This window comes from Augochlora pura, chromosome 4 (assembly GCF_028453695.1).
Source record: "Augochlora pura isolate Apur16 chromosome 4, APUR_v2.2.1, whole genome shotgun sequence".
In the NCBI taxonomy this organism is placed as follows: domain Eukaryota; kingdom Metazoa; phylum Arthropoda; class Insecta; order Hymenoptera; family Halictidae; genus Augochlora; species Augochlora pura.
Genome location: NC_135775.1, coordinates 862,233 through 879,369, shown reverse-complemented (window position 1 = coordinate 879,369; position 17,137 = coordinate 862,233). Strand labels below are relative to the sequence as shown.

Sequence of the window (17,137 nt, the reverse complement as noted above, 5' to 3'; positions counted from 1 at the left end):
TCAAATTCAAATCTTCGCGCGAACATGCCCAAGTAACATGCGCACTGAACCGAATTCTAAAAACACGCGGTTCATCAGAGCGATTGAGCGGTGCGATAAACATTGCAAGATTACTTGGCTTTTTTAAATTGTCAAACATTTTGCGTAACGGATATTTTCTATTAAATAGTAGATACCGCCAGTTAAAAGTGAATAACAGATATTACTTCATAAGTTTATCCCGATTGGACATTATGATGCACGAAAATGAAGTGAAATCGAAAAAGGGAAAGATCGCTTGTCCACGGGAACAGTTGGATTTGGGAATTACTTTAAAAGGAGGCCAAAGTTTTAGGTGGATTATAAATAATTTATAAATCTTATTACATGTTGAACCTAACCAATATTTCTGCGATAAAACTTTGGTGGAATTTATGTCATTTTACGCAGGATCAATTTGATAAGTTTATACAACTTTTGTAATCTTCAATAATTGAATATAACATTATTTTAGGTGGGTCGCTGAGAATGACGGCTACAGAGGAGTGTTTGATGGATGTGTTTGGACTCTCAAGCAAGATGATACACATTTATCGTACATTGTCCAAGGTCCACTAAACAATTCCAAAAATTATGATGCCATTATATCTCAGTACTTTAGATTAGACATGTCATTATCAGATCTCTGCAAAGAATGGAGTACAGTAGACGAACATTTTCAAAAATCTTTAGATAAAACGCATGGTGTTAGAATATTGAATCAAGAAGTCATTGAAAATGTCTTCTCTTTCATATGTAGCTCAAACAATAATATACGAAGGTATGTTTGATTTATTGCTTTAGGTTGAATATATTTAAATAAAATTTTTGTACTGTTTCTAGAATATCAACAATGGTAGAGAAACTATGTTCTCTATTTGGTGAAAGGATCTGTTCGATAGAAGATAAAGATTATTATAGTTTTCCATCCATTGAAGCACTAGCAAAGGAAGGTATCGAGGAACAATTGAAAGAAGAGAAATTCGGATATCGTGCGAAATATATAACGCGAACTGCAAAAACTTTAATAAAACTTGGTGGGAAGGAATGGCTCCTAGGTTTACATAAAGATAATAATGTACTCTATAGTAAAGCGAGGGAAGAGTTAATTACACTTCCAGGGGTTGGCCCAAAAGTTGCAGACTGTATATGCTTAATGTCTTTGGGCCATTTGGAAGCTGTCCCAGTAGATACCCATATCAAACAAATCGCTCTGTCAAACTATTTGCCGCATTTACGACAACAAAAGTCAATCAGCAATGAAGAAGTGGCTAATCATTTGCGAAAATTGTGGGGTCCATTAGCTGGATGGGCACAGGCTGTAGTATTCTGTGCAAAAATTAACAATACAGATGCACCCGTTGCTTTAAAATCGAAACGTAAAGAACATTCTAAGAAATCACCAAAGAAAAAGATTTGTACATAGCTTAAGAATCTTTACATATACCAAAATTATGCGCGTGGGAAAATGCGATTTATCAGCGCGATAAAGTATTATCTATCACTGTATCTATAGATGCGGTAAACCCAGTCAAACATGCAAGTTATGAAGAATTTTATTCCAACAATGACAACTTAAATAAGCTCGCCTTCAGTATTTACATATGTTACATGTGTCTTAGATATAAATTTTTAATGAAAACGTAGAAAAATGTTGCACTGTTTTGTTGATCAAGTATGTTCTCTTCCTCTTTCCCTGTCAGCACACCAAAGCAAAGTCATACTCGTCAAGAAACCTGAGATCGTCGTCGTCATCGTAATCATCATCATCATCATCATCTGAAGAGAAATACTGTAATATTACTCGTGAATGTAAGTAAAAGCTCCTACTACCCTGGTATCAGCATACTTGGTCTTAAATGCAACACCCAAATACCCATAGAACCAAGCAATAGTAAAAGCTTGTATTAATTTTGCGTATAACCAAATTATTTCCTTACTTATCTCTTTTTTTAATATTTTTGCAAATATACTATCGAAGAGATGATGTAATCCAGGGAACATATTCAGCAAATAGTCTCTTTGAGATGATTTTAATTTAGATATGCATTCCAACTGTAAAGAAGCAGGTGCAGAGCTGCAATACGACAATCGCACCTTAGTATCTGCAGCTGTAGAACACATCATAGGATACAACATAGTGTTCCTTAATCCAGTGAAAGCAATACCTAAAACATACTACTGTTATTACAGCAATTGCGCCAGATTTTGTATCGATTCACGAAGTAATTGCATACCAAGGGGCTTTCTATTTAAGAAGAACTCTAAAGTACCCTTCCATGTGTTCAAATGTACCCCGACTAAGCTGCCTTGACCAAAAGTAGACCCATACTTTTTTTTCCTACCACAATACTGTATATACCCTAAATAAGAAAAGCCAAAAGATTCCTGGTCATGCCCGAGAAATGAACAGAATTTATTATTGAAAGCATTCAAGTTAACTTTAGCAGTACCAACGCCAATCATCTGAAAACAATGACAAAAAGATAAATTATACATACATTGCTGAGAATGTTTAATACGCATTGAACACTCACAAGATCTGTTCCATAAGTAGGTGTTAATAGCTTCACTTCCCAATAATGATGTCTGCCTTTCTTCAACAATTTGGTTCCCCTGATTGCAGATGTGCCAAAACTAACACCATTATGAAATTGAACAGTTAGATTGTCTTCTGATACAACAATAGCAGATGCGGCGTTATTTTTGTCCCATTCCCACTCGAACACTGCGTCTACACAAAAATCATTATTTCTGTCCAAGCCTGCAATACTTGATCAATCCATATTACATCGGTATAAAACTAATTTAAAGAAACAAATTCACAATAATGGAAAAGTAAAAGCAACGTTACGATATTTACCATTTTCTTCTCCGCAACGACAATCTTCCGATAAACAGTCGCAAAACCTCGTGTGTTCCGATATATCCAAAGGTCTGAACCTGGTATTTATATACGATAAAACATTCATAACAAAAAGAATTGTATGTGTATTACATTTCCTGATTTGTAACGACTGTCATTCTGTTACCGCTGTGCACCAAGGAAGACGGCTACGCTTACACCAGCTTACACGCGAGACCTTTATAATGCGTACATACGATCGTATGCAGTTGCACCAGTAGTCAAGTGATAAAAGTCATTGCGTAAAATTGTATACGCGACATTCTAAGTAATTGCATAATTGCAAATAGTTTTTAAATAATCAGCAATTGTAACATCAAATTAAATTCGATTCATGTAAATCGCAAATACAGAAAAAAAAATAGAATCTAAATTGAAACGTGAATCTGTTATTTATTTCAATTGTGGGAAATCACTAATAAAACAATAATATTTGGTTCCTTCCTCAGTTTCAGGATGAAAAATAAAATAATTAAAAACTGCGCGTAAACAAAATCAACTGCTTGCTATTGGCCAATTTATATTGCGTAGTTCCGTGGTTCAAGCGTACTTACATATACATATATATATATAGGTTATATGCTCCAAGCGTTTAACTGCTCTAATCGAAATCACTTCAATTTTTAATATATAATCTATTTTAAATGTATGCAATTATGTAATTGTTATATTTGTACGCTATCGTGTCCACTTATCATAAACTGTATACTTTTAGTTTGAATTGTGGATGCTGAAAGATAAAAATCTCAACAGAAAAGTAATAAAATATTAATTTCTCTATAGGTAATCTTACATTATACAGTGTGTCCCAAAAGTCACTCGTAATCGGGAAATGAGGGGTTCCTCAGATCATTTGAAATAATTTTTTCCTTTACAAAAATGTTCTGAGGCATCGGTAACGAGTTATTAAAAAACAGTGACTAATGAGGATTGTCCCATTGGCTCAGCTGCTCCGCGCCAGCAAATCTCGCTTCTCATTGGTCACTTTTTTTCGCCAATACTGCCTAAGCTGGCGTGCACATTCCCACCATTTCATTACACATCCAATCACCAGTAGAGCCTGTGTCAGCAGCGAATCATCAGCCAATCAGATCAAAGAAAATTTCTCTGTAGAATCAGGCTTACGGATCAAGCTGCAGTCTTTACATGAATAGGAGGATCAGTAGGGTATTATTGAAAACGTATATACACACACACACATCCAGGCCGCAGCTTGATCCATTAAAGATCTATACACAAATTTGCTTTACTCTAATTGGTTGGTAATTTGCTGATGAGACAGTGCTGCCCCCATTGTCAACGAAAAAGAAGGAAAACAGCGAGTGGATAAAAGAGTATGAAATCTGCACAACTACATGTGAAACGAGAGACATCGACGAACGGTATTCTTTGTTCGACTATACCGTGCTTGTGGTTTTACTGTTTTCGCGTATCCAATCGGTTGGCGCGTCATGAGAGGCGTGCGGCGCGAAATTCGATTTTTAAAGAGGCTTCAAATAATAAAATTAGTAAACTTACCAATATCATTTTTGTAACATTCGTGTTTCAATAAAATAGCGAAGCTGTAAGCACGGCAAAGTAAGATAAGCTACGTTTTTTACTACGTTTCGCTTTCTACTGTACTTACGCGAAGATGGATGCGCAATAAAATGGTGGGGATGTGCAAGTTGACTTAGGGAGCACGAAAAGTGTGCAGAAGTAGGACCCATTACTGTGCTCAAATTACAGCGCCGGTGTGAACGTGTTAAGCCATGGACATACCGAACGCACAGTCGATTACTCATGGGTAGTGCCTAGATGGTACCTGGTGCTCATTTTTCACGAGTGTTCGCAACATGAGAATAAAGATGTGTGCCTTCAATGTTTAATCTAAGGAAAGTTGACATTTTGGATAGTTTGCGAAAGAAGAGTTTGTAAAAATGTAAAAGACAAAAATCAACTGAAAAACACGTTGAATACATTGACACCAATGAGACGTTGGTAGAGCTGCGCTGATATAGGTTACGGATCCTTCCTAAACGTCGGAGATCTATCAATTTGACGTTCGATCTGCTACCGTCATTATGCTGTCTCGCAAAAATAAGGATCTTCGGACGATCAAGGAAGGAGTCGTCGGGAAATATGTTAAGAAGGAAACGCCGCCCGAAATGCCTAGTAAGTTGGTTTTGTTTTCGTTGCGAACGTTTTGTCAGTGTATCGTGTCACTTTCGAATAGTGTCAGTGTTCTTTAATTCGGTTGCCTCCTTCAACACATTTTGTATTTTCAGTCATTAACGTATGGACCACGGAACCGAACAGAAGAACGAGGAATCGTAACAATCATCCAACTATCCCTACATCTATGGTAAATAACAATTGCGCGTATGAATTTTCCTAGGCAAATAAACATTCATTTTTGTATAGTCGACACCACAGCAGCCCATTATGATACAAAAGTTTGGAAACACTAAAACAACAATGAGTGCTGTAGGTTTAGGTAGTCACGAGGGAAAGTACACCCCAAATAGTTCTGTTCCAGATTTGGCACAAAGGTAGATTCTCATTACATATGTATGTATAATTCACTGAAAAGATCTTTAAAATTATATTCATTTATCTAGGTTTGCTAGTTTGTCTGTTAACACAAGTACAAGGGATGGATTACCTTCCCGCACTGCTACTCCAATGTATCACTCTGGACTGTCTCCTGCTATGTCACATACATATGTCAATCAGTATGCAGGATCAGAGTACCACTTGGATAGAGTTCAAACACCACAGATGCCTTACAAGTCGCTTGACATTGATTCTGGATACGAGGAGTACAATCAGTCTGTGTATAGACAGAATACAGGGTATAACAATGATAGTGTACTTTGCTGATTTACAATGATGAAAAATATGTAGGTGTTTTACTGCATTTTTAAGATATAGTAGATGCCATTCGGAGAGATCAAGTTCTAGGAATGAACAGCAGGAGGAACTTCCATTACCACCTGGGTGGTCTGTTGACTTTACTCTCAGGGGTAGGAAATATTACATAGATCACAACACTAAGACTACTCATTGGTCTCACCCACTGGAAAAAGAAGGTTTGCCTACAGGCTGGGAAAGAATAGAGTCACCCGAATATGGCGTTTATTATGTCAAGTAAGTAGAATAAAGCTGTTGGAAGATTTGAGTTTAAACAGAGCTCTTACTGGCCAAGTTGTTCGTATTAGAATAAACTGTTATAGAATATCATTTATTTCCAGTCATATCACGCGACAGGCGCAATACGAGCACCCATGTTATCCCCATGAGATACAAGCAGTCCGCGTAGTATCACCGCCACGCCATACACATTTTCATTCCCATAGTGTCCTAGTTCCAGCCAATCCCTACTTGAATGAAGAAATACCTCACTGGTTGTATGTATATAGTAGAGCTTCAGTGGCATTAGATCGTAAATTAAGGTGGGAACTCTTTCGTTTACCCGAACTTGACTGTTTCAATGCCATGCTTACAAGATTGTATAAACAAGAGCTAGAGGAAGTTGTTATGCGTTATGAGGAATACAGGTTTGTTCAGACGCTTATTCCACCTACATCATATCCCATATGGTGGTCTATAATGTTGTTGATTTAGGTCAGCGTTATTGTGCGAAATGGAGCAGAGACTAAAAGAATTAAATCCTGAAACCTCCAATTCCTCGTCTGGAGCAATTGCACTACGACAATCTCTTTCATGATTGGAGCCTAAATGAGAGAATTTGAAGAACATTATCTTTTGTGGATCAAGAGTTCCTGCAAGTGAATGGAAATTGACCAAGATATTATTACAATTATATCTACGAATAGCATAAACATAGTGAAATTTTATTTTTTTTAATCTATTTTATAAATTATCATTCAATAAACTAGTTTAACTTTTACGAGCTCAGGCCACTAATTTCTATTTCTTCGTTTCATCCACTTTTTCATTCGCTTGTTCATTCACCTCTTCTTTATGTGTTACATTTTTTACCACCCTCAATCCTTGAACAACTACATCCCTAATTTGAGCATCTGTCTTATGACGTTCCATTATGGTAGTTTCTACAAAATGCATAATTGAAATGTTGATTACTGCGGCAATTATTTCGAAGAAATGAAAAACTGTCAGGTAGATTCAGGAGAAACATACTTTGACCTTCAGTAGTTACATAATTTTTCCCTGCACAGGCCTGATAATAACCAACTAAAACAACATTCCACGTAAGGAAAGCGTAAAACAGAGATAAATATCTTTTATGACTTTTCTTTTCAGGTAACCTTTTCGACCATAACCATTTCACAATATTCGGGATGGCCATGTCACGGCTTCAACTATAATGCATACAAATTTAAGTTTACAAAATAATCATTGACAGAATGAGAACTTGCACAAAAAATTTACCAGTAATGTTTTATGAATTTTCACTGGAAAATACACGATTCATAAACATTGAATACCGAATTGATCACCGATAGTTGATAACACTTGCCCTATAGTTTATGTGACATAATACAGCGCATCGGTACATCTCAATCATAACATAATACACAAGGTGTCTCAAAAGTTACTCGCAATCGATGACTGAGAGGTTCCTGTGGTCGCTTGAAACAATTTTTTCCTTGGTGAAAATGCAATCCGTAGCCTTGTTCATAATTTATTAACAAAAAACGGTGACCAATGGGAGCTGAGATCAGTTGGCGCGAGGCAACCGAGCCACGGGTGGAAGTTGTCCTATTCCACTCATTCACTCGACCGCCTCGTGCCAGCTAATCTCGCTTCTCATTGGCCAGTAGTTTTCGTTAATAATTTATTAACGATGTCTCATTATGTTACGATAAAACATTAAGTAGAACGATTAAACACTATTGGTCAATAGGAACATATTCTTTACTCCGTAGAGTGGATTTTCACAGTATCCATTTGCTGTTGCCAGTGTGCCCTCTATTGCGAAATGATTGAAACTACTATGCAACCGGTAAGTCGATAAACAACTTGGACATTTTATTGATGGTATTACAGACTTTCTCGTAGTCGCAATCTAAATTGTTATAAATAAAAAAAAGACATGACATATTTGCATGTAATTTTTTGTTAGAAATACAACGTGTAATATTAATTAAATCTAATAAGGAAATTAATTAAATCTAAATAAGGAACACCATTAGAACATCGTACACGCGTACATAATGCTCCTTACCGATATTTTACGTAAAATTGATGCTAATTTCTTTACAGACTATTCTATAATTCAAAAGGATTTATCATTTTGTGCCAACAACAACAAATAAAAATCAGATTTCCAGTTTTTTAAATCGCTTAATAATGACCAAGGAGAACAACATGTTGCGCAACAGATAAATTAAAATAGATAATGGAGTGGTGCGGCTCTGTCGTAATCAAAGAGGAAAAATACGGAACCGCTGTCAACACGATGTTTATACCTTTCTTTATTTCTGTAGTGGTAACCGATGTCGATCCACGTCGAGTTCTCTGGAAAAATGTTTCGTACAATGATTATCACAGAAACAAGACATCATATTTACTTCCGTCTTCGTAGGATGAAACCAGACGAAACGAGCAAAATTTTTCGGAGCGTCTGGAACGTTGATTAGCTCGAGAGAGGAACACGCGTTTGCGTGGTTAAGTCGTTGGGCAGGATTAGCAAAAATTCGCGAACACATAATCAGAAGATATTGTTCGTAGTGTACAGCACTGGCTCCTATCGGAAAGCGAACGGTGATTGGTTGCGCGGACCCCGAGTAGAATGAGGCATTGGAACGGGACGTCTGGCAATCGAATAAAAGGGGAGGGAGGAGTGATTTCGCGCGTTGAACGGATTCCGAATAATTTCGAAGAGATTTGTGAGCCACAGCTTGGTCGTGGCCGATTGATCGAGCACAGAATCGAGCAGGCGAGTCCGTCCGTGAAGGCTTGACGAGATGTCCGTAATGGGAAAGGTACGAATCAATTAATACCATTGATCGTTGGATGCCGACATCCTCGCCGGGGATCTCGCTTTCGTCGGTGGTTTCTCGTTACCAGCGAGACCGTCCTCGTTCCGTCGAGACTCGTCCGTCCATCCATCCTATCCTATGTATCCATCACGGATTGTCTGTTTATTGTTCTCCGTGGACGTTGTTCCTCCCCGGCGACTATCGGGCCAAGCTTCAGTTCCGCCGGCCTCGGGCTAACTAGCGATAGCTTTGTCAAAGCACCGCTCGAAACCGGTAAACATCGCTAACTTTACTGCCGGATAATTTACCACTTTGCTTGTTTCGTTCACAGCCGGTTCTATACTCCTATTGGCGGAGCTCCTGTTCTTGGAGAGTGCGAATCGGTAAGTAGACAATAGCGTTCGTTGATCTCGAGGTTCACGTAAACCGAATGCGGTGCTTTTGTTTCTCGTTGTTTCTGCGACTAAGATGTTCGTTGTCGAAAGATTTTTGTGCGCTTAGTTGGACTGCTATTTTACTCAGTGCCAATAGGGTAAATCGTTATTATGTATAATAAATATATGATGACAACTTAATACAGTGTTTTTACGCAGCCCTAAACTTGAAGGAAATTCCATATGACATAAAGCCGGTGAGCTTGATCAAGAATGGAGGTGAACAACATTCCAACGAGTTCCGTGAGATCAACCCGATGGAGCAGGTGCCTGCACTTCACATTGACAATCACACCCTAATAGAGTCTGTAAGTGTCTTAGTTGTGTGATGATTATTCATACTAGTAATACTCTGATTACAATACGATTAAAAACCTGTTTGTTACAGCTGAATATCTTGCAATATTTGGAAGAAACCAGGCCACACCGACCGTTAATGCCTGCGGACCCAGTGAAAAGAGCCAGAGTCAGAGAGATTTGCGAAGTCATAGCCAGTGGAATTCAACCCCTGCAGAATTTAGTTGTGTTGATCTATGTCGGGGAAGAACGTAAAAAAGAATGGGCACAGCACTGGATTACCAGAGGTTTAACAGGTAACAAGGAACACAAATGAATATCAGAAAGTGCATAGTAGTTCTGGGATTACCAATATTTTGCTGTTTTAGCTGTGGAAAAGTTACTTTCGTCAAGCGCAGGAAAGTATTGCGTGGGCGACGAAATCACGATAGCAGACTGTTGCCTGATACCACAAATATTTAACGCGAGGAGGTTTCTCGTTGATTTGAGACCTTTCCCAACAATTTTAAGGGTAGACCGTCATTTAGAGAACCATCCAGCCTTTACTGCCGCTCACCCAAATAATCAGCCTGATTGTCCTCCAGAGGCGACCAAGTAGCAAGCAAGGCAGACCACTCTCTTCCTCTTCTAATTTTTTAGAAGCGGCAGAGGCGGTGGTCCAGATTTGGTAGTTCTACAGTGACAAAAGGTGGTGCAATTTGATTTCTATTGAAAATAATAACATAATATTATGTTGGAGGTTGATAATGACTAGCATCGACGTTTTTGGAAAATTGAGATGCAACCTTAATAATAACCACATTATGTATCGTTCGAGCGATCAATGAAATTGTTATCCGACATGCATTATGGTTCGAAATATTTGACTGGATCGCGTCTGTTTGTTCATTTATGGAACGGATATATACACCTTTTATCACTTGCGAACTACATTTAGGTACGAAAATGGCGAACAGCGCTGAGAGTAGAGTACACGACTCTATAATTAACTTTCAATTATGAAATAAAACAGTGCGAGAGGAGACGCTGCGCCATTTCCGGTACTTAATTCAGATGATAGGAATGTTGGCCTATTTTTAATTTTTTGTTATGTTTTTCCATTGGTTCGTACGCACAATCAAAATTACCAAGAAATTCGTCTTCGTACAGTACTTACGCATTACTTTTGTAAAGTGTATCGACCTATTCTAAATAGGTTCTGTTGTCTGAAATCAAAAGTTTACTTTTTATACTTACGATAATATAATTTTTCGATTACTTTTAGCTTACATAGACTAAGGAGAGAAGTGTTGCTATTAAAATAATATTAGATAATAACTGGAACATTCATTATCGAGTGTATAACGTAGCAGATCTGATCATCGCGATATAAGAAAGAGAAAATGAAAGATATAGAAAGGAAACGTGCAAATAAGGGAACGCAATCTGCTCAAACTCCATACAAGATACTGAGGAATGAAAAGTACAAATGAAATTCCTTTTCTAAAGCTTCTATATCCGTTTCGGTACGTTTCATTTTTTCCTGGGAAATTCTGTCGAGTCCACGAGTAAGCGTTACTGGGGATACTAGATACAATATAACTTTCGATTTCACGAATATTTTTTAGCTTGAGAAGATAGTGAAGGTGTGCTCGACGTTGATGTCCGACGGAAATTTCAAAGCTTGCGCTACAGTCTGTTAATCGGCTGATCACTTTGCCGTACTTCACATGTTTCTCGAAAATTTCTTTGAAAGTCAGATCGATGAAAGAGAAAACGATTTTCTCATCGAATATCTGAACTCCGATTAACAGTTTAAAATATGCGCAACGAATCTTCGAAGGCATACCACGCGATCCGTTTAATACGATTGAAAGTAAGAGAAGGGTCTGGGGAAGCTACGATTAAAGTTCGTACTCGAAAAGTTTTTCGAATGTATTCGTCTTTCAATCTTGAGCACACTTTGAGTACTTTCCGCTGTATTGTTTGCGAGACATAATCTTATATAGAGATACATTGTCAATCGTATTGCCTGTAATTGTATAACGTCTATATATTTTGTAGTTTTATACACGGAACTAATACTTTTTATGCGCGACAAAGACGTCTGAATTACGGTACCAAACATTGTCAACTATCCGATCTATTGACATTGTTCCTTATTGCCGGGTTCCTTATTGCCATAACTTCCCGCGAATCTGAACACTTGGCTCGTCGATCCGTCGACCTGTTAACCGGCTGGCCAGAATCATTTTTTTTTACTATAATACAGTATGCGTTCACGTCGTCGACTGTACTCCGTGTGTGAAAGACTCGGCTTGCATCGATCACTAGACTGCGGATCCTTCTCTGTGAACTCGTATTTTTGTAAACTGAATTCATCGACTTTTTTTAACTCGTATATTTTTATTGTCACGACAATAACGCACGACGTTTTTGTAAATGCAGCTGCGATGAAATCCACGGTCTAGAATGTTGCAGACGGTGATAGACAATAGAAGAGAATCATTGCCGGTTAACAGGTGAACAACACCGTGCTAGCCTAATCGAACAGTTGATCGTGTAGAGAGCTCGTCTTTGTATTTTCTGTGACATTCCGTTATGAATTACTTAAGAAATACCGTACCGTACCGTAGCCATAGATGATAGGTGGGCGGAGGGGTATTTGTTTGCATGCTTCTTCGACTAGGCGGCTAGGAATTGTTATAATTTATACTATATACTATACGACGAAGACAAATGACAGAGAGTTATACATTTCATACGTAGATGTGTGCATCGTACAAGTGGGCAACTAGATAATAATGTATATATAATTTTTATACAAGACGTTCGAACGAATGTGTTGCATGCAGAGAGACACGGGCCAACCCCGTAAATTACTACTTTGACAGCAGCCTCTCACACGTCATACATACAGCGATTTCGCCGTAGCGTCGCGCCTCTGGTCGAAAGGTCATGCGATGCTAACTAACTCTCTGGAGCATGTCGAGAATTGATCGCTGTATTACTCCATAACGTCGCATGTTTATGGCGAACCATCGGTTAACGAGAACGAAGCAGTTTCTACTGCTCCGTGCATATCCGAGTCGCGCGACGCTACGGGTGCAATGCCGTACGGTAGAGTTTAAATAGGGGGGGAGGGGGGTTACAGAAAGGGATGCAAACAAGTGACACCCTTCGATCGTAATCGCACAAAGGAGGTTCGTTCGCGACGCCCGGTTACATCTGGTCGACGGGATCCAAACGGTGACCTTCGAAGACACGACCTGAGAAATGTCCTCGCGCCCCCGGTTTCTTCCCGAGTCACGTGATAAAATATTTGTTAAACTCTCTTAATAGTAACGAGCAGACGAGAAATGGATAATTCTCAGGGAACGATTTGCCGGTTCAAGGGAGATCACGAGCGACGCTAACGAGGTCTTTGAGCTCGCGGAGGCACAGACTGGACGCGATCACGTCCACGAACAATTCTCCATTTCTCTGCGCATCGTTTCTTCGTCGACGGCTCGTTCGAACAGAGCGGATTTAGGGGCTGGCTGTACAACGAGGTAGGCGAGCGAGACCATACAGAGATTCTGGCCGATTCAGTGAACAAATCGAACCATCTTCGATGCATTTATTTTCACAAGTTTTCCGAGAACTGTCCAACTATGAAACTGGAGTAACAATGAATTTGTTTGTGGTCCTGCTTCTACTTTGCTGTATCGCTATCCCCAAAATGTACAGGGTGGGACACATAGATGGGAACATCGTAGCGACTAGCGACTTTGTTTTCCGTAGAACGGATTTTTAACATTTTTAATAGTATCGTTAGATCTGTATATCACATTTTTTTTTTAATGAATTTATTATGAGTTTATATTATTAACGATTAGCTGATCTTATTACGTTCTTGTACGATTCACGGTCGACCGAAGTGACGATCAATCGTTAGCAGTATGTTCGGCCGAACCTTCGCGAATGAAAACAATGGAAGGAAAGGGATTTTTTGAGGTTTCTGTTTACCGTAGTCTCGGGATCGGCTAACGCATATTTAGGTGTTCCCGGTAAGTGACCCATTTTGTTATGGCAACGCGCGAGCGAGGCACACACACTCACACCGGTTATGTAGCGTGGCACCCAGGCGAGAACAAAGAATCAAACGTCATTGATTTTTTGCCTAACGTCCGGCAGGCTATGGACAACACGGAGGACAACAATTTGTTAGAAATTCGTTTCGACGACGGTCCTAAGTAGAGTTTAGTTAGGTAGTGGCGCGTACCGTTTGTAAAATCCATTGTCATTATACCGAAAAAACCAGCAAAACAACACACCGACGAAGCGAATCGTCGAGGAAACAGAGAATAAAAGAAAAATACACAGACCGGATACGATATTAAAATACGCATAGATATTTTGTAAGTGAAACAAAAAAAAACATATTTGAATTATGTACGTTCGCTGCTTACGAGGAATAATAAATTCTGTGTCATAGTGTACGGCTGCTAATATTAATTTCGTGGGAGTATAAACGCCGCTGCCGGCGACTGTCGGGCGCTTGTGTTTGCCAATGCGCACTTATCGCCTCGACAGCAGTCGACGGTGGCCGCGCGGTGCCGGTCGTGTTATCAGCGGGATCGTAACCGGTTTCAACCGAACGGGGCACAATGAATACTTGAAACGCAATTTCACGACGAAGTTTTTTTTCTGGCTGAATTAATCCTAGAAAAAAAACGAGCCAAAGAAACTCGCATTACGGTGATCATTCGTCCGATCTAACTTTGACTTCTATGCCGCGTACTTAACCTCTTAGACACACGGCTGGATTTTGCGCAAATAAAGTTTTTCATAACTAAATTACCATTTTTCTTAATATATATTTTTCCTGTATAGCTATATGTATAGTATTAATTACATATATTCTTTTCTTAGTGTATCGTACATACATACTTGCACTTTAATCGTTTACTTTAATTATTAAGAAAACAATCGTGTAAAACATGAAACATACACGAAAACCACTATAGTAGCGCGTCGTGCCTAAGAGGTTAAACAAATGTACATCGAAAAGAAAAAATCCTTTGACAGTATATTAAAGTAAAGTATATATATATATTTTTTTTCTCATATCGCATCAAAATTTATTTATATAACTTTTTATTGTATTTTGACATTTATATACTTCACTTTAATATACCGTAAACGATTCTTGCCTTTCGACAGCACATATTTAAATTTATAGGCGTAGAAGGCAAGACTAGAGTCCGAATACTTTGAGAATTACTGTACTACTCGACGGTTGATCTTTGCCGCACGAGAGAAAAAAGTAAGTGGAATATACCGAGGATACAAAGGATGACAAATTAAAGCATGGTAATAAGTATTATAATAGCTCTAACTAGCTCTAGTGAACCGTCAAGATTTTATTCAAATAAATACGAGAATGGAAGGAACAGCGGGAAAAATTACTAATTTCTATTATTCGATATAACTTTAGAATTGTTTCGAGCCCCGGAACACACGAAAGAAAGGAAAGGCGTAATGAGGCTTCCTGACAGATGGAAGAAGGCAATAGAGCAGAATGGTTCACATACAACACAATAAATCATCCTTAAACAACAAATATCGTCTATTGATTTCGCATTTAAAAAAAAAGGAAGAAACTTAAGGGACACCCTAATATAAGGGTTTTGAACGAATATACGGATGAATGGAATGGGAATAAGCATAAAACTGGAATAGAGAGTACCAACTTACCCGGCAACAGAAGTTCAGTTCAACGGATTCGGCGACGTTTCCAGGCGTTCGAACACACGAAATTCGATCCGAGAAAAAACAGGTGTCCAGCCTCGGCCAAACTGCCTTTCGTTGCTTCCAAACCGACAACTCGAGCGTGTCTCCATTTTTTTTACAATAACGATGAGAAGAACGCGCGGCGGGACGAACGAAGCGTTCGAACAGCGATTTTTCGTTCCGTTCGCCTGAACTCGACGCTTGTTTCGTTTATCAATGTCTTTATTACAAATCCATCGTGTAAAAAAATACATTCCCTGATCGTCCTATACTGACTAGTTAGACAAGCACTGTTTCTTTTCCTCCGTATTCTCTCTTTCTTTCTTTCTCTCCATTCGTTCTGTGCCGCAGAATAATACTGGTGCACAGATGGAATGCGCGCGAAAACAACCGCGGATCGGTGTTCCGGATGTGATATGCTACTCTTCGAACGCGGGGTACACGCAACAATGATCAACAACAGTAACAACTAGAACTTCGCCGGAAGGGACCCGTTACATAGGTGTCCGAGACGAATTAATCGTCGGAGGCGCGCGTTTGAGATACTCGTTAGAATTCGAATGGTACCACCGCGTTTCGCTAATCTGTCTTGTCTTTTTTTGGCTTCCGTGATTAGTTTGAAATACTGCACCTAGGAGCGGCTGCCCGTGCTTTTCAGCTCGCCACCTCGGTCATCGAGGAGATGAACGATATCCTCGTCGTAATGCACACAAAACGCATATATCTCTCAATCTCTCTTTCTCTCTCTATTATTTCTTCGTCATTTCTCTCTCTCTCTCTCTCTCTCGTCCTGTACGCAGATATACTTATAAAAGGGCTTACAAACTATAATCGGAATCGTCGCATCTTTCTTATATACAGGTACACGCGCATCGCCGGGACGCTCTCTCACCTGTCCACCGGGCGGTTAAAGTACAGTTTTCTCGTTCACCCGTGTGCCGTATTTTCGGGTAGCAAGACGAACGTCGTACGCGCCGCGTTACCTTGAGTATAAAGTGGTCAAAAGAATCACAGGAACGTCATTGTTTAATCCTCTGTCGGGCGCGACCGGCGCGGACCGAATCGATACGAATCGCTGCGCGCGGTTGCATAAAGTCGTCGAGAAACCGAACAAAAGGAGAATCCTGATTTATTGCGCCCGACGGAAAGTTAAAATCGCAATGCGCGACGTTCCCTCCGTAGCGTCGCGTCTCTCCCCACCATCTCTCTATCTCTCGTTTTGCCCCCTTTTCGACTTTACTCGACGCAACAGGGAATTGTCAGGCCGCAGAAATTGTTCCGCGAATAAAATAGCTTCCGCTGTTCTCGTGTCGCGCGCGACGATACGGAGGGAAACCGACGGCCGCTAGAATTCGAAGACGGGTGTATGTATTTCCTCGCCTGCATAAATATTATTTTACAAAAGATGTGCTATCGAGAAAGTGTACCAATGGAGTCCGAGGTAAATAATGGTAGCGAGCATGTTAAATCGACAATGCGATGCACAGAATGTGGAGATTCGATCCGGGGAATCTTTGAGACAATGGAAAAACGAGCAGTCGAAGACGAGTCGAGATAGACGACAAGCGCCGACTCGCGTGTCCCGGTTGGCAGGTTGAAGCACGTCCACGCAGCTCTTGTCGATGAACTCTTTCTTTCTTTCATTCTTTTTTCTCGATCGAAATTTGGAAGGCTACTGTTCCAATTTCGACGGAGTTGCACGAGATTCGTCGGATGGTTCTATAGAGGTGAATAGATATACATAGAGAACAAGAGAGCGGAAGAGATAGATAGATAGATAG

The 17,137-nt window shown here is 39.5% G+C and overlaps 5 protein-coding genes across 12 annotated transcripts; 3 read left to right on the top strand and 2 right to left on the bottom strand.

Annotated features, from left to right (window-relative positions):
- Positions 1–81: 81 nt before the first annotated feature.
- On the top strand, positions 82–1,563 carry Ogg1 (8-oxoguanine DNA glycosylase). Its single transcript, XM_078179389.1, has 3 exons — positions 82–334; positions 494–799; positions 862–1,563. The coding sequence occupies exons 1-3, from the start codon at positions 234–236 to the stop codon at positions 1,442–1,444; spliced, it is 990 nt and encodes a 329-aa protein (XP_078035515.1). The 5' UTR covers positions 82–233; the 3' UTR covers positions 1,445–1,563.
- LOC144469301 (SPRY domain-containing SOCS box protein 3) lies at positions 1,557–3,823 on the bottom strand. Of its 7 annotated transcripts, XM_078179393.1 has the most exons (7): positions 3,717–3,805; positions 3,478–3,653; positions 2,882–2,961; positions 2,556–2,752; positions 2,256–2,484; positions 1,959–2,186; positions 1,557–1,797 (listed from the first exon to the last, which is right to left on the bottom strand). In XM_078179393.1, the coding sequence occupies exons 2-7, from the start codon at positions 3,483–3,485 to the stop codon at positions 1,718–1,720; spliced, it is 822 nt and encodes a 273-aa protein (XP_078035519.1). In that variant the 5' UTR covers positions 3,486–3,653; positions 3,717–3,805; the 3' UTR covers positions 1,557–1,717. The 7 variants fall into 7 exon arrangements, with proteins under 7 accessions (XP_078035519.1, XP_078035520.1, XP_078035522.1 ...); XM_078179394.1 differs by lacking the exon at positions 3,478–3,653 and having other exon boundaries at positions 3,717–3,823; XM_078179396.1 differs by lacking the exons at positions 3,478–3,653; positions 3,717–3,805 and having other exon boundaries at positions 2,256–2,381; positions 2,472–2,484; positions 2,882–3,466.
- A 777-nt stretch (positions 3,824–4,600) lies between these two features.
- Positions 4,601–6,815, top strand: LOC144469298 (uncharacterized). The gene is made up of 7 exons (XM_078179386.1): positions 4,601–5,077; positions 5,191–5,267; positions 5,327–5,454; positions 5,524–5,757; positions 5,831–6,052; positions 6,157–6,462; positions 6,530–6,815. The coding sequence occupies exons 1-7, from the start codon at positions 4,987–4,989 to the stop codon at positions 6,630–6,632; spliced, it is 1,161 nt and encodes a 386-aa protein (XP_078035512.1). The 5' UTR covers positions 4,601–4,986; the 3' UTR covers positions 6,633–6,815.
- LOC144469304 (uncharacterized) lies at positions 6,702–8,501 on the bottom strand. Of its 2 annotated transcripts, none has more exons than XM_078179400.1 (3): positions 8,359–8,501; positions 7,067–7,248; positions 6,702–6,978 (listed from the first exon to the last, which is right to left on the bottom strand). In XM_078179400.1, exons 2-3 carry the CDS (start codon positions 7,233–7,235, stop codon positions 6,836–6,838), a joined length of 312 nt encoding a protein of 103 aa, XP_078035526.1. In that variant the 5' UTR covers positions 7,236–7,248; positions 8,359–8,501; the 3' UTR covers positions 6,702–6,835. The 2 variants fall into 2 exon arrangements, with proteins under 2 accessions (XP_078035526.1, XP_078035525.1); XM_078179399.1 differs by lacking the exon at positions 8,359–8,501 and adding an exon at positions 7,319–7,841.
- An 81-nt stretch (positions 8,502–8,582) lies between these two features.
- LOC144469303 (putative maleylacetoacetate isomerase 2) lies at positions 8,583–11,659 on the top strand. Its single transcript, XM_078179398.1, has 5 exons — positions 8,583–8,874; positions 9,203–9,254; positions 9,465–9,613; positions 9,694–9,898; positions 9,971–11,659. Exons 1-5 carry the CDS (start codon positions 8,857–8,859, stop codon positions 10,198–10,200), a joined length of 654 nt encoding a protein of 217 aa, XP_078035524.1. The 5' UTR covers positions 8,583–8,856; the 3' UTR covers positions 10,201–11,659.
- The last annotated feature ends 5,478 nt before the right edge of the window (positions 11,660–17,137 follow it).